This window comes from Eretmochelys imbricata, chromosome 15 (assembly GCF_965152235.1).
Source record: "Eretmochelys imbricata isolate rEreImb1 chromosome 15, rEreImb1.hap1, whole genome shotgun sequence".
In the NCBI taxonomy this organism is placed as follows: Eukaryota; Metazoa; Chordata; order Testudines; family Cheloniidae; genus Eretmochelys; species Eretmochelys imbricata.
Genome location: NC_135586.1, coordinates 30659859 through 30675559, shown reverse-complemented (window position 1 = coordinate 30675559; position 15701 = coordinate 30659859). Strand labels below are relative to the sequence as shown.

The 15701-nt window shown below is 45.0% G+C and overlaps 1 protein-coding gene across 3 annotated transcripts in view; it reads right to left on the bottom strand.

The window, feature by feature from the left end:
* The window catches only part of KIAA1671 (KIAA1671 ortholog), a 119116-nt gene that overhangs the window by 7575 nt on the left and 95840 nt on the right, over positions 1-15701 (bottom strand). For all 3 annotated transcript variants that reach the window (XM_077835439.1, XM_077835440.1, XM_077835442.1), the window contains 5 exons: positions 7703-7958; positions 5627-5801; positions 1792-1916; positions 867-997; positions 629-711 (listed from right to left, as the gene is read on the bottom strand). In XM_077835439.1, coding sequence (XP_077691565.1) covers positions 633-711; positions 867-997; positions 1792-1916; positions 5627-5801; positions 7703-7958 — 766 coding nt within the window. In that variant the 3' untranslated portion in view covers positions 629-632. The remainder of the gene's footprint in view (positions 1-628; positions 712-866; positions 998-1791; positions 1917-5626; positions 5802-7702; positions 7959-15701) is intronic.

The window sequence follows — 15701 nt, the reverse complement described above, 5'->3', positions numbered from 1 at the left end:
GCAGAACCTGCCCATTAAACAATGACAACACTTAGTAGTAGGACTCTACATATTGTTATAAAATTAGCAGAATGATGAATGTTATCATCATAGAATTGCCTGCTGAGAAGTTAATAGCGCCTTCATCTGGGGTAGTAAATAAGGCTAAACAACAATAAGAGAAAGGGGAAAACAGCATAATCTGTACAGTAAATTCCAATGAAATCGGATCTGCTTCATTATGGAAATATTTTTCTGTCTTGGACATGGAGTGCACAGTTACAGACAACATGTGTATACTCTTTGCTTGCATAGTCAGTGTACAGGCAGGTTCAGAACAGATTTTCCACTCAAAGCTTAGGATCATTAGCATCAGCTTTAAGGGGCTTGAGCATTGCAAAGATGTCTGCTGCATGTCCAGCCACATGGCTGTACCAGTCACAGCAAGAGCTTACCCAGACCCTGTGGAAATAGGGTGAGAATACTTGAACAAACATTGTTTCTGCCAGACTGCAAGGGCTAAAGGTAACTGCATGTTACTTTTCCATCATCTAAGAATCTCTTTTGGCTGAAAAGACAGGAGACTTCACAGCAAAGCAGTCAGATGCAAATTCTACAGAGTAACACCTCTAATTTTGCTGTACTGTACCTTCTCAAACCTGATTCTCGTGCTGGCTCTGCCTCTTCTTCGATTTCAGCTCTTTCAGCCATTGAGGAGACATTTCTTCTGATCTAAGGACACAGCAAAATAAACTTTATCCTACAATGACAATACCTCATTACAGAAACAAAAAACAAAATAAGCCATATCCTTCTAGGATCCTAGCAATGAAATGACCAGCTATTTCTGAATTTACCGCTTGCTGGGATTTAAACAGCTCTCTCACCTGTTCTCCTTCTCAGCACTAGAGGGCAGTACCCTGCCACCAGGAGCTCCTTGCTGGAACTGGGATTTAAATAGCTGTGCAGAATTTATTTCACTGGGACTCTCGGGCTCTTGTCTTTTCCGAAGCTGAGCCTAGAAGAAAGGTTTATTTTTAAAAAAAACTGCTTTTAGATTTCCTTGGAGGACAATCTGATCACTCAAATCATTTCACTGGCGTATGAAGCAGCAGAAAGCACAAGCCTGAAATCCATAAACTGCATACATTTATAATGGAATTTACCATAAATCTAAGCTGTTGTGAAAACATACACAAAGTATTATGAAGTTAAATTTCCTTCTAAACCACTGCCAATATTTCTATCAATAATACAGGTGAAAAAAAAAATGAGTGAAAAAGCTATTTACAACATTGCTATAAGTTTCTTAGGCCATCTAACAGATCATCAAGTTTTCTCCTCTGAACTGTTTGGGGTTCTCAAACTTCATTGCACCACAATGTCCTTCTGACAACAAAAATTACTGTACAACCCCAGGAGCGGGGACCAAAGCCTGAGCCCACCCAAGCCCCACTGCCCCCGGTGTGGGGACCAAAGCCAAAGCTCAAGGGCTTCACCCCAGGCAGAGGGCCTGTAACCTGAGTCCTGGCGCCCAGGGCTGAAGTCCTCAGGCTTCGGCCCCGAGAGGTGGGGCTCAGGCTTTGGCTCCAGCAAGTCTAAACCAGCTCTGGTGACCCCATTAAAATGGGATCGTGACCCACTTGGGGTCCCGACCCACAGTTTGAGAACCGCTGGGTTAATATATAAATTGCCCTTTCGGGGATTCTTGCACCTTCTGCTGGAGAGCATCTGATGGTAGCCGCTGTCAATCATGGGATACTGGACTAGATGGACCCCTGACCTAATCTAGTATGATCTGTCTATCTTCACCTTGAGAACAGAGTGGTCCATGCCTGGAAAAACAGGAAGCCTCTGAGGTTGAACAGCTGAGGATCTCTCAGTTCGGTGTATTTTTTCTTCCTCATCAGACTCTTCCTGTTTTGTAGATTTCTCTTCTAACAAAAATTACAATGACCAGATGTTATTTCACCCCAGACGCATTTAAATAGAAACAAAGCAAGTTGGTCAGCAAACTTCCTGTCTATGCCTTGACCTCATAACCCTCTTCCTATGTAACAATGTAACATAGTAGAATCATGAAGACTCAGTGGAAGTTATTTGACATGATTAAGCACTCATACCATGGCGCTGGGCACATTGTAAATACCTAATGGTAGAGAGACTCTGTTTATTAGGGCTGTAAAAGGGCAGAATTGCATACTTAAATTAATTCAGCTATTGCTTCTGAATTGCTCCATTTATACATTAAAGCATCAAAGCACATGTGTGTATGTTACAGTTAAGTTTACAATAGCTCAGTTCACTCACATTCACTGGCCTCTTACTTGGAAATTACTACATTTTGGCTTTGCACAATGATCATCAGAGGTCACAGCTTGAACCAAAAACAGCTGTGGCTTTGTAATATTAACATTTCTGATTCAATGTCTTAAAATGAACACTGCATTTTGTATTGAGTCAGATCACTAATCACACACGCAAGTGCAGCTAGTTACTAGCAACATGAGAACAGAGCAGTCGGCACACTCAACCATGCAATAGCTGGGATAACTTGCTCTTCATGTCCCTGAAACAGAAACCAGCAGAAGGGGCTAGTTTGATCGTACACTCTTTTCTCCCATCCATTGAGCCTTAAGATCCTCCACTGTATTCTGTACTTCCCTGGGGAGTCCAGAGGACTGCAGCTATAAGGTTGATGCATAACTATGATGGTTACCATAGAACCAGAGGCTGTGTCAGCTGATTGAGAGAAGACCGTAAACACGCTTTGACAATCGCCTTTGGTGATGAGGGCTTGAAACTGGTCCTTCTGCTCTTGTGGCAAAAGTGAGAACATTTGCTATAGTTCATACCGTTGTACTTTGCCATCAAGGCATGATAGCTGGCTACCCAGGGCAACCAAAGAGTAGCTTTTGTGGCCAAAAAGGTGCAGGAGCTTAAGGTTGTTGTAAGGTGTATTGTTGTAAGGTGTTGATCTAGACCAGAGAGGGTAAAGTTTTTGGCCCGAGGGCCACATCTGGGTGGGGAAATTGTATGCAGGGCCATGAATGTAGGGCTTGGGCATGGGGTTGGGATGTGGTAGGGAGTGTGTGCAGTATGCAGGAAGGGGCTCAAGGCAAGGGGTTGAGCTGTAGGAGGGGTGCAGCAGGGGGCTGGGGTGTAGGAGGGAATGTAGGGTGCAGAAGGGTCTGCGGTATGCAGGAGGGGGCTCAGGGCAAGGGGTTGGAGCGCAGGAGGGCTGCGGGGTGTGGCAGGGAGCTCAGGGCACAGGGTTGGAGTGTGGGGTGCAGGAGGGGTTTGGCGTGCGGGCTCCAGCCCAGTGCCGCTTACCCCAAGCAGCTCTAGGATGGCCAGCATGTCCGGCAGTGGCTCCTGGGGGTGGGGCAGGCAGCTCCGCCGCGCGTTGCCCTCACCTGCGGGTACCACCCCCGAAGCTCCCATTGGCCGCAGTTCCCCATTCCCGGCCAATGGGAGCTGCAGGGGGCGGTGCCTTCAGGCAAGGACAGCACGTGGAGCCATCTGCTCCTCCCTCCCCCAGGGGCCACAGGGACGTGGTGCAGGGCCAGGGCAGGCAGGGAGTCTGCCTTAGCCCCGTGCACCATGGGGCTGGCAATCCCATGGGCCGGATTGAAAGCCTTGACAGGACATAGTTTGCCCTCCTCTGATCTAGACCAACGTTGCCTGCTTCTCTCATTAATGGCATTGATTACCAGAGAGTTTGGGATGAGATGGGAGAAAAGGCACTCTGACCCTTTAGCTGGTACATAGTGCTTCTTGTCAGCCTGCTTGCATGGAGGCAAGGCAGTAGCTATTGTTTGCCATAGTGTACGGGCTGGAGGCTATAGGGCATCATTAATAGGCAAGGCTACCTCACCTTGAGGAGAGGTATGTACAACATGCACCAGGAGTGCTGCGGTTCTTGTATCTCCTCCAAGGGATTGTTAAAGCCTCCGCCACCCTTTTCCTCCATTCTTGGAAGTCTTTGAAGTCACCCGCGTAGGATGGGGGAGGGAACATAATTGCCTTGACTCGTAAGGAAGAGGATTTATTAGATGGTAGTGTCTTCTCCTCTGCCCTTAGCTCTTGTTATTCTAAAGGATCTTCCTTGGGAAGAGGGTTCTGGGGTACCAGTCGTGACACTCTATAGAACTAACCACCAGACAGGATCCAAGGGTTCCAGAAAGCCCAAAGTGGCAGGGCATAAGGAAAGGGAGAGGGACCTCCAGGTTGCTATTGCCAAGGCTGACGGGTCAGACGTCATCTGGTTCCTGTGGTCTCATCCTTAGGATACAGCACAGGAAAGGTGGTAGAATCCTGTAGGGAAATGTCTGAGTCTGAAGAAGTGTCATCCCTTGTATTCAGCGGAGGAGCTAAGCAGTACTGGAGGGTATGCCAGTACCAGAGGGTGCATCAGTACTGGCAAAAATCCTTCTTGGTGGTACTCAGGAGAGGGAATTTGGGCTCTACTGACACTTGGAGAGCCTCTGAGAAAGAAATCCAACCAGTATCAGAGCTCTTAGACACGGATCCCCAGGCTGAGATCCGCCGAGTGGCACTGGAGAGGGTATGGATGGTATGGTCCTATGCCCTTTATGGCCATGGCTCAAGGAAGAGGTCAAAGATGCTTTCTTCAAAGAGTCCCTCCCTCTGCTTGGAGGGCTCCAATGAGGCTACCACTTGTTCGCTGAGAGACTTCTTGGTACACAGAGAGCTAGAAGCCTTTTTTGCAGGTACCCACCTCTTGGTACCAGAGGAACCATAAGCCTCGGCACTACCCATACTGTGAGGCAAGGTCTCCCTATTTCCTGGTCTCTGGGCCAATTTCTCCCATCCGGGGATCAAGGTATTTTCTCTTTAGTAGATTTTGAAGTCTTCAAATGTGTCCCTTCATCTCTGCTCACTGAAGCTGAAGAAATCACTGGAAGGCCTCAGAGGCTGACCCCAGTGTATGGGTGAGAGGGTGGAAAGGTGCAGGGGAAGATTTGGACTCTGAAGTGGTGGTGGGTCTCAAAGTGAATGCTCAATAAGGAGCAACTTCAGCCTCTCTCAGGTTCCTGGATCTGCTCTTGAAGCTAAAGCAGACTTGCACTTTGACAGGATTTGAGACTCTCCACGACAGCTGGAATGCCCATTGTTGAGGGGAAAGGACCTGTGTCAGGTCTGTCAGGGTTTGAAGCCCAGGATTTTAGGCACACCCAAGGAAGAAAGGCAGCAAATGAACAGGGGCCAAGGGCAAGAGGCCCTGACCATGGAACAAAAGGGGGGACCCGCTAAACCACAGAACTTTTGGTGGGGAAAGAAAATGTAAAACAACAAACTAAAATAAGGGACTAACATTAATAAAATAATAGGAACAACAAGGAAAAAAACAAGGTAGGTATGCTAAGTTAGTGAACATCTCTAGTCACAGGTGGTTGAGAAGGAACTGGAGTCCACCCCGCACTGTATATCCTCAGGCTGAAGCACAAAGACACGTGGACCTGCACACACTGCTGACAAAAATCTCTGAAGGTGCACACACAACTAAAGCGGAGTACCCACAGGGACATTAGCTCAAAGGAGAGAGAAGATTCTATGGAGGACATAATATATCTCCAACCCCGCAGCACCATGACTAATTATTTCACAGGACTGAGAGGGATACCTGTGGAGTCTTTAAACATCCAAGTGCTGTCTGTCTCCTGCATCGCAGAGAGTTTGTTTTCAGATTCTATCTGTCTGCTTCTCCTGAGCGAATGGGAGCTAGGTGGCCGGTGGCGAATCCTTTTGCTGAGCTGCACACGGGTTTTCAGGACACTGGAATCCAGTATAGAAGTTTGCTTTTAAAGAGAAAAAGGTTACCCTCAAATGTGGCAATTTCAATTAGTCTGAAAATAGAGCAGTTCATTCCATAACTACTTCAGGTCTTATTTTTAAGCATAACCATATTTCAGCTTAATTAGGACTACTTTTGTTTTAATTATTATCACTGTTATTTTAAACTCCAATTAAAATCGAATTTACTCAGAGTGCTAAGATGCTGTACAATAACCGATATGGAACTACAGTGGTTTCCCATTTGGACAGTTCCCTGAACTCTGCTTGGTTCTGGATGTCTGATCTGTATAGAAACTGCAGAGTTGTTTTTCAATAACCAAACTATGATAATCTGTGTGCTCTTACTAGGTAACAATGGCCATCAGCCAATCAGAAGGCAGGGATTTGCAAAACCGTAAAGTGATTATGCAACTCTCTCTCTCCCTCTGCTATATTTTCCCAGCTCTGATTGGTCCCCATCCTCAGAAATGTCAAGCTGTTTGCCAGCAACAAAAAGACTGGAAGTTAAATACCATGGCCTTTGGTAAAAAGGAGATAATCAGTTATTTAAAACAATGCCATCTCCATACACAAAGGAAAACTGAATGGATTACAGTAGATCAAAGGCCGCTGCAGTTGTATTTAGTGATATAATTCATTGCTGATTATGACTGAGTCTTTTCCCAGAGGCCCTGGGCCCTCCATCCTCCCCTGTGAAAACTTCTATTTTAAAATAAATATTTTAAAAGTTCTCAGTTCAGAAACTAGCCATTCACACAAACAGCACAGGGGCCTTCTAGACTTCAACAGTTCTGCTTGAAGTCATCACTGTTTTGAAATGGCACTTGCAGCTGCTGGGAGGATGGGATCTATGGTCCTATAGCAGAGCCCACTGCAAGGTACCCTACACCCAGAATCCCCTGGCAGTAAGGTGTGAAACCGCTGTGCTGCACTGCCCAGGATGTGGACAATTATCTTTAGTTACGGGAAGAGAAAGTGTTAACCTCCTTCAGACAGTCTTCAGTGCAGCCTGCCGTTGAGCTATACTACTGCTATTTAGGACAGCCACACTAATACGTAAATAGATGCATTGTAGCGGCTTCTGCCAACACTCTACATTCCACCTTCCCCAGAGCTGTACTACAAAACAAGGTGTGTGTGTGTCTGTGTGGAGAGAACGTAACAATTCATAGGAAGCTTTCTACAGTATCTGCCACTAGCTAACATATAATAAAAGATGAGTAACTCTTATTCAAGATAAATTCTTAATTCACAGAGACTGTACCTGAAAGGAGAAATCCACATTATCTCTAGGTATGCTCTCGTATAGCACTAAAGCAGAGTACAGTCTGCATGACTAGGCACTATATTACCAACATTCCTGTGTAATTCAGGATTCTCAATTTCTCAAAAGATCCTCTTTAAACTAAAATCATTTTAGGAATATGATTTTTAAAAGACTGCAGAAAGATGGTCCCATTGTCAATTAGAAAAATAGTATTCAAATCCAATATCTGTAGCTTAATCTGCATTTCTCACAGCATGGTGAGCACTAGCAATTTGTATCACTTAACTATGTTGTCTCAGAAATGTATGGCTTCCATTTCCTAGAGCCATTAAACTCTTTTACACAGCACGTCTCCTAGGAGCAGACTGAAAAATGACCAACTGAAGTGCAAACCATTGTCCCTTTGGACTCCTAATAGAATTCACACAGACTTAATAGGAAGGGCAGTCACAAGAACTTTCATTGCAATTTATCTTGAACTTTTCACACAAGAAGTCAATAAAGAAGCCTTAATGGATAAAGAAGCATAGCACAAGGTTGAACATAAAGTTGGGAGAAGACATGGCATAGCATTTTGCTAACAATATAGGTAACGTACTTAAAAATGAACAACTCTTTCCCTTTATGGAGACTTACATCAATGAAGGAGAAGTCAATGGTTTTCTCCTCAGGGTAGGTATCTGCTGGAAGGGGTCCCTCAATACCATCAGTTGAATCCATATCAGTGCTGGAACGGTCCAAACTTGTGCTCCTTTGGTCTTTTAAGGAATGGTGCTGATCGATCATGGAGGCAGGTTCCGTTTGAGAAGAGAGAGAAGACAGCCGGCTATTTGGTGGCTGCTTCCTTGTTGAAACAACATTGCTTTCTGAGGAAGGAGACTCAGGCACAAAGCTGCAACACAAGAGAATGAACTCTGAGGCAGAAGGATACATGAGTGAACATATGTGCAAGTATATTTTATACCATGCATACTCAGAATGCAATCATGCTGTATCGCGTGTTCAGGAACATGTATGCAGCCATCCATGAGAGGGACAGACTATATAGTCCTAGAACTAGTGTGCGGCTTGAGTCATAGGGATAATGGATTGAGGCTGAAGTGAGGAGGCCTCTTCCATAAGCCCCAGGGCAACTACTGTGGCCACAACTGCAACTGCAAATTTGTACCAGTCCCCATGGCGGAGGAGGAGAATGGCAGACGGATCCATAAACCACAGATCCATCGGCCCTGATCCCACCTCAGCCCCACAACTCCCTGGAGTGCTGCACTGTAATCAAAATTTGCAAAGCTTCACAGTAAACAGTAGTTGTGGACCTCCAAATCCAGCCATGCTTTCTGCAAAGGAGCAGCACCAGTCCAGGTCTTTGCACTGCCACAGATGACAGACAGGATGTGGCCCTTCATCATTCAGAGTGAAAGCTGAAACCACATCTAGAGGCAAGAAATGTATCATTTGGAGACACTACAGGCCAGCAGAGAGGGGTGAATCATTTTCACTGTAATAACTTTTTCACTACCAATGGCTTCACTTAGGATTCACTTACACCAGGAGTACCCAGAGGTGTTCCAGGGGGCACATCAACTCATCTACATGTTTGCTTAGTTTTTCAACAGCCTACATAAAAAGCATGAGCAAAGTCAGTACAAACTAAGAAAGTAAGCAATTTTTCAGTGATAGGGTGCTGTGACACTTTTATATTTGTATGTCTGATTTTGTAAGCAAGTAGCTTTTAAGTGAGGTGAAACTTGGGGTATGCAACGACAATCTGACTCCTGAAAGGGGTATACTAGTCTAGAAAGGTTGAGAATCACTGGTCTATGCACAAAAATGTGCGTTAACTTAAAATAGCAGTAAAGACCCAACAACTTTAACTTGGGTTCAATCCCAGGCTGCCCTGTTACACTTGAGCTGCTAATCAGAGTTACAAGGCAAGTTGCCATGTCTTGTCTGCTATTTTAACCTGAGCCAGCTAATGGAGGTAGGCTACTCCCAGTTAAGAACACCTTTTTTTTTTTTTTTTTTTGGTGCTGTGTAGATCTATCCTCTAAATCAGTGGTTCTCAAACTTTTTTTTTCTGCAGACCACTTGAAAATTGCTGAGGGTCTCAGCAGACCACTTAATCATCGTTCCAAATGTTGTTTGTACCATTAACTAACTACTGTAAAATGTTTTGGATAAAAGCGCTATTGCAATGGATGTGCCCTCTCTTCCTCGCTGCAGCAGCCCTCAAGCTGGGAAGAAGGGGGGGGTCTCTCCCCCGCCACAGCAGCCACAGAGCTGGGGCTGGGAAGGAGGACCGTCTCTCCCCAGCAGCCACGGCCCTGGAGCTGGGGAAAGTCACCTCTTTCTCTGGCCGCCGCAGCCCTGCACATCCCAAATTCCCCCCACCCCCTCTTCTCACCCCACTGCCCCCTCCCACCTACCCTCTATTTCCCCCAAGGCCCAAGCTGCTTAAGTCACTGGCCTGACCAAAGGTCAGCACTTCCATGACACTCCCATGTCAGCGCAGGTGGGAAGATGCTATCCTGTGATTGGGAGGCATTAAGCTTAAACAGCATGATGATTTATATTTTGTCTTTCCTATCTGCAATTATATTTGTTACTTAAGGTTCGATCTAGTCAGAGAAATACTGAAGGGTTGATCCCTCGATTGGCACACATCAAGAGTTTAAACACTCAAGAAAATGAAACCAAAATTGGCCTGATGAACCATAGTTCTTGTGGTGAAACAGAGGGGATCACTAGATTAAATAAATCCTAAACTATTGTGGAATTTAGCAGTCGTAAGAAACAATCTGAACTACACCTGGGAGTAGCAGATAAGCAGGGCAGGGCACAGCATGCCAGTGTTAAATATACTTATCACAGTGCGCCCCACTCAAGATATGAGCTGACATATTCTGCGCTAGCTCAAGATTCTGGGTTCTTTTAAAGATTAGCCCCTAAATACAGCACACAAACAACTAGCCTCAAGATTAAAAAGGTGTGGATCACTAATGTAAGGTCTGTGCCAGAGAGGAAGGGCCACAGACATCAAGGAGTACTGCAGAAAGGGATCTGGGGGTCATAGTGGACCACAAGCTAAATATGAATCAACAGTGTAACACTGTTGCAAAAAAAGCAAACATAATTCTGGGATGTATTAGCAGGAGTGTTGTAAACAAGACACAAGAAGTAATTCTTCTGCTCTACTCTGCAGTGATTAGGCCTCAGTTGGAGTATTGTGTCCAGTTCTGGGCGTCACACTTCAGGAAAGATGTGGACAAATTGGAGGAAGTCCAGAGAAGTGCAACAAAAATTATTAAAGGTCTAGAGAATGTGACCTATGAGGAAAGATTGAAAAAACTGGGTTTGTTTAATTTGGGGAAGAGAAGACAGAGGGGACATGATAACAGCTTTCAAGTACATAAAAGATTGTAACAAGGAAGAGGAAGAAAAATTGTTCTCCTTAACCTCTGAAGATAGGACAAGAAGCATTGGGCTTAAATTGCAGCAAGGGCAGTTTAGGTTGGACATTAGGAAAAACTTCCTAACTGTCAGAGTGGTTAAGCACTGGAATAAATTGTCAAGGGAGGTTGTGGAATCTCCATCACTGGAGATTTTTAAGAGCAGGTTAAACAAACACCTGTCAGGGATGGTCTAGATCAAGGGTGGGCAAACTTTTTGGCCAGAGGGCCACATCTGGGTGGAGAAATTGTGTGCAGGGCCATGAATGTAGGGCTGGGGAAGGGGGTTGGGGTGGAGGAGGGAGTACGGGGTGTGGGAGGGCGTGCAGTGTGCAGGAAGGGGCTCAGGGCAAGGGATTGGGGTGCAGAAGGGGGCTCAGGGTGGGCAGCTCTGGTGCAGAAGGGGTGCGGCAGGGGGCTCAGGGCAGGAGGCTGGGGTGCGGGTGAGAGCTCCGGCCTGGCACTACTTACCTCAAGCGGCTCTAGGGTGGCAGCAGCACACAGCGGGGGCTAATGCCCAGGCCCCGTGCCACTCCTGGAAGTGGCCAGCATGTCTGGAAGTCGCTCCTGGGGGTGGGGTGGGGTAGTTGGCTCCGCTGCATGCTGCCCTCATCTGTGGAGTCCACACCCAAAGCTCCCGTTGGCTGCAGTTCCCCATTCCTGGCCAATGGGAGCTGGAGGGGGCGATGCCTGTAGATCAGGGCAGCACACGGAGCCCTCTGCCCCCATCCCTGGGGCCGCAGGGACGTGGTGCTGGCTGCTTCCAGGTGTGGCGCAGGGCCAGGGCAGACAGGGAGCCCACTCTAGCCCCACTGCGCCACGGGGCTGGCAATGCTGCAGGCCAGATTGAAAGCCAGGATGGGCAGGATCTGCGGGCTGCAGTTTGCCCTCCCCTGGTCTAGATAATACTTAGTCCTACCATGAGTGCAGGGGACTAGAGTAGATGACCTCTTGAGGTCCCTTCCAGTCCTCTGATTCTATGATTCACTGTGGCAATGTGCTACCATCACATGCTGTGGAATACCATGCTAGTTACAGAGTTTCGATTTACTTTGCTGCCACTGGGTTTTCAAATGGTTTTCACTCCAGTTTAACATTAGAAGCATTTTTCCTCTCCAATCATTCTAATAAAGAAAAATCTCTCCTCTTTATTCTGGAGCCATTTCAGTGAGTCACACACCTTGCTACACCCCGAAGAGCAATTATTTTTTAAAACAAATGATATGAAGTTACTCATGTTGAGCAGCAGATGGCATCAGAACCTAGAATTGGAATAGGAAGGTCTTTAAAGGCAGATCTTTTTAAAAAAGACACTTTAATAAAACAAATACCAAGGTTTTGAAGACCTGTAGGTGATCATTAGCAGCAGTCATTCAGTCCTGGAAAACCTCCCCCCACTCCCACCCCAAACTTAGTTATCAAAGGAATCACTCTACATCCAGACAAAGACTTATACTGGTCAAAAAGAAAAGGAGTACTTGTGGCACCTTAGAGACTAACCAATTTATTTGAGCATGAGCTTTCGTGAGCTACAGCTCACTTGCATCCGATGAAGTGAGCTGTAGCTCACGAAAGCTCATGCTCAGATAAATTGGTTAGTCTCTAAGGTGCCACAAGTACTCCTTTTCTTTTTGCGAATACAGACTAACACGGCTGTTACTCTGAAACCTGTCATTATACTGGTCAGTTATCTTGCATAATAACCATTGTGGGACGCAGGGTTGGAGCAGCATTTGATGGGGGGAGGAGAGAAGTGGAATTAAAGCAGTTTTATGGCATGGCAAAGCTGATGTGGTTCTATTTTTATTTTTTTAAATGAAGCACTCATGGCTCAGACTCATTTCTGCTAAGCGTCCTTCATAATTAAATACCTGCTTTTGAGAAGTTTCTAGCTAAGCTATTTTAAGAAACAAAAATCAAACTGTGTGCTCATGTGTGTTAAATATAGATATGTGCACATTTTTGAAGAGCAGCTTTGTGTGATTGACAATGATAACAATCTTGAAAGGAAAACATTCAAGAATGTACAGCTGGGAAAAACAGTTTTAGAAAAGAAACTGAATGTAATCCAATATCAGTAAGCTACAATGGGCATGAATTTGCCTTTTATATCCTGTAACTGAAATCTTTAAGTGGAAATTATTTTGCATCATATGTGGCTATTTATTTGCAGTGTGTAGATAGAGAGAGTAAAAAGAGAAAAAAAATCAAGCAACAGCAAATGTGTTAATTTCCAGATTGGCAGGGCCTGGTAGCACTGCACAGGTAGCGTTTCCAGCAGAGAAGCAGAAGAAATGTCTCTTGCTTCCCTCAACAGTGGCCCTGCTCCCAGCCAATTAAGAAGTGGTGCTAATGAGCTCCAGAGGGAACCTTGTCTAGTATTCTTTATTGGGAAAGATGGTTGGTATCTGCAACTTTAAGCCTTCTAGATTCATTCGGAGTGTGAAAGAATGCAGAAATGTGCTAAGAGAATTTTGGGACATAGCACCTTTGGTGGAATTTAAGGTGTCACAAGTACTCCTTTTCTTTTTACATTTAAAACTATTTTCTGATTTGTAAGTCTCTGGAAAAGTTCTCCCAGACCACGCCTTTGGACTGAAAGTGATGTAGGTGTGGGCAGCCTTGAAAAGTGAAAATGTTTTGTGTCAACAGTATTAGAAAACACAGTTGCTTTCATTTGATTTAAACTAATTAGTGGCTTCCTCATCACAAACTTTTGAACAGATTCCCTTTTGGAGTTCCTGCACAATTACAACATCATTACATTCTAAACACATCTCTACCCCAATATAACGCTGTCCTTGGGAGCCAAAAAAATCTTACCGCATTATAGGTGAAACCGCGTTATATCGAACTTGCTTTGATCAAAGCTTAGGCTGGAGCACGCAGCCCCCCCACAGAGTGCTGCTTTACCGTGTTATATCCGAATTCGTGTTATATCGGGTCACGTTATATTGGGGTAGAGGTGTACTGTGACACAGCTAATCGATACGTAAATGACAAAGATAACCGGAGCATAAGAATATATTATGCAGAGTAGATTTTTTTCTACCCCAACACCACATTAAGTAAAGGAGCCAAATCAGAAATTAAAATATAAGCCACCCCCTCAGTCCAGCCCCTTGAAGTCCCCAGTGCATCTGGTCTACAGTATCATTTAGAATAGATTGCAACTTCTTTGGGCTAAAAACCTGTTATGCTTGCATATTCTGTATATCACACAATTATTAAAATACCATATCAGTGCTCAATACTGTATATGCCTTTCACAAAGATTGTCTGATCTTCTAAAAAGTAAACCAAACATTGTCACACAAAGTGCACCCAAACAAACACAACAGGTACCATACAAATGTAAACAATACAATATTTTATTTTCATTGTTCATGTAAACGGTCCTAGCAAGGCAGCCCTAAATTGCTGTAAAGAATATGCTGCTTTACTCAGTGCGAGAGATTGTGCAATACCAGAGTCTGGAAGTATAATACAGGGGACATCCTGTTTTAACTTGAATACCTTTGTAATATATTAAAGAGTCAGAGTCAACTCTCTGTATCTACACACTGCAAATAAATAGCCACATATGATGCAAAATAATTTCCACTTAAAGTTTTCAGTTACAGGATATAAAAGGCAAATTCATGCCCATTGTAGCTTACTGATATTGGATTACATTCAGTTTCTTTTCTAAAACTTTCCAGTAGTCCAAGGAAATGGCTAAAATGTCACCTGCTATAAAATCAGATTATTACAATTCCATTATGTAACTAATATGTCTCTCTCTCATAGAAGAGACTGAATTTGCCTCTCTGAAGACTATGATCATTTTTAAAGAATTACTGCAAAGAAAGATTGGGATAGCTCACTGAAGAACTTGAGAAGGTTTATACAAAAATTTCTCTTTATTTAAAAAGAGAAAATCTGAATAATTGAACCGTCACTACCCACTTTACTGAACTATCTGCTAAACTGCATTACAAATGAGACTCTTGTGCTGGCTCCAGCAGTGCCTAGCTCCACTGGGAGAGGATCTCTAGTTTCTCTCTCAGTGAAAGGTACCCATAAACAATCTGCGATTTCACAATTACTGATTTTGCCTTGGAATTCCCCTCTTGCCTCAGAATTGTGCTTCAGAATCTTCACTGTCATTAAAAAAAATTATGTTCCTAGTCCTTAAATTTGGGGAGATAACCTTAAAACCAGCAACAGAACATAAATCAATGCAGGGATATCCCCGAGACACTCCTGAAAAGGACTAAAACAATGGCTCTTACAGAGCTGTCTTGTTCATCTGAATCAGGGCCCCATGGGGTATGTCTAGACTGCAATGAAACACCCGCAGCTGGCCTATGTCTGCTGACTTGGGCTGGGGGCGTGGAGGGGCTGGCTATAAAATTGCAGGTCCAAGCCAGAACATCGACACTGTAATTTTCATAGCCCCGCAACCCAAGCTCCACAAGCCTTAGTCAGCTGACATGGGCAAGCTGTGCGTGTTATATTGCAGCGTAGACATACCTACGGACTCCATGGGCAGGGATGCAAAACCATGCTCTGCAGTGTCCCTAGCCTCTGTTTGTCAGAAGCTGGGAATAGGTGACGGGATGGATCACTTGATGACTACCTGTTCTGTTCATTCCCTCTGAAGCATCTGGCACTGGTCACTGTTGGAAGACAGGCTACCAATGGTCCGTCTAGCCCAGTGTGGCCACTCTTGTGTTGTTATTCACTGGCCACAAAAACGACCTTTTCCTTGAGATACCAAACATGCCAGCATTACGGACTCAGAATCCACCATGTTGCTGCTGCCAGGCATCCAACATTTTATTTTCTGTCTGCCTTTTGCCAGGACCAACCTGAAGCAGCAGCCTCTTGCTCTCCAGCTTTCCCAACCAGGAGGGGGGCATCAGATTACCGTGCATGCTTCCTGCACAGTTTCTTTAAGCCAGGCGGCTGCAGCAGACAGGATGTGGGGGGAGCCGGAAGTGTAAGCTGTCAAGCTGGTCTGCCTGGAGAATTAGCACTGCAGTTGAGGTCCGGGGAGATGAGCTGTCCAAGAAGTTCCAAGCTGGACCACCTAGACAACATTGTGGTAGCCATGGCCCAGGCTGCCTGGAGAACATACTGGAAACCCCATTTTCAAAAATCATCATTGTTTGAACACGAATGAGTATTTTAAACTGTCTCTC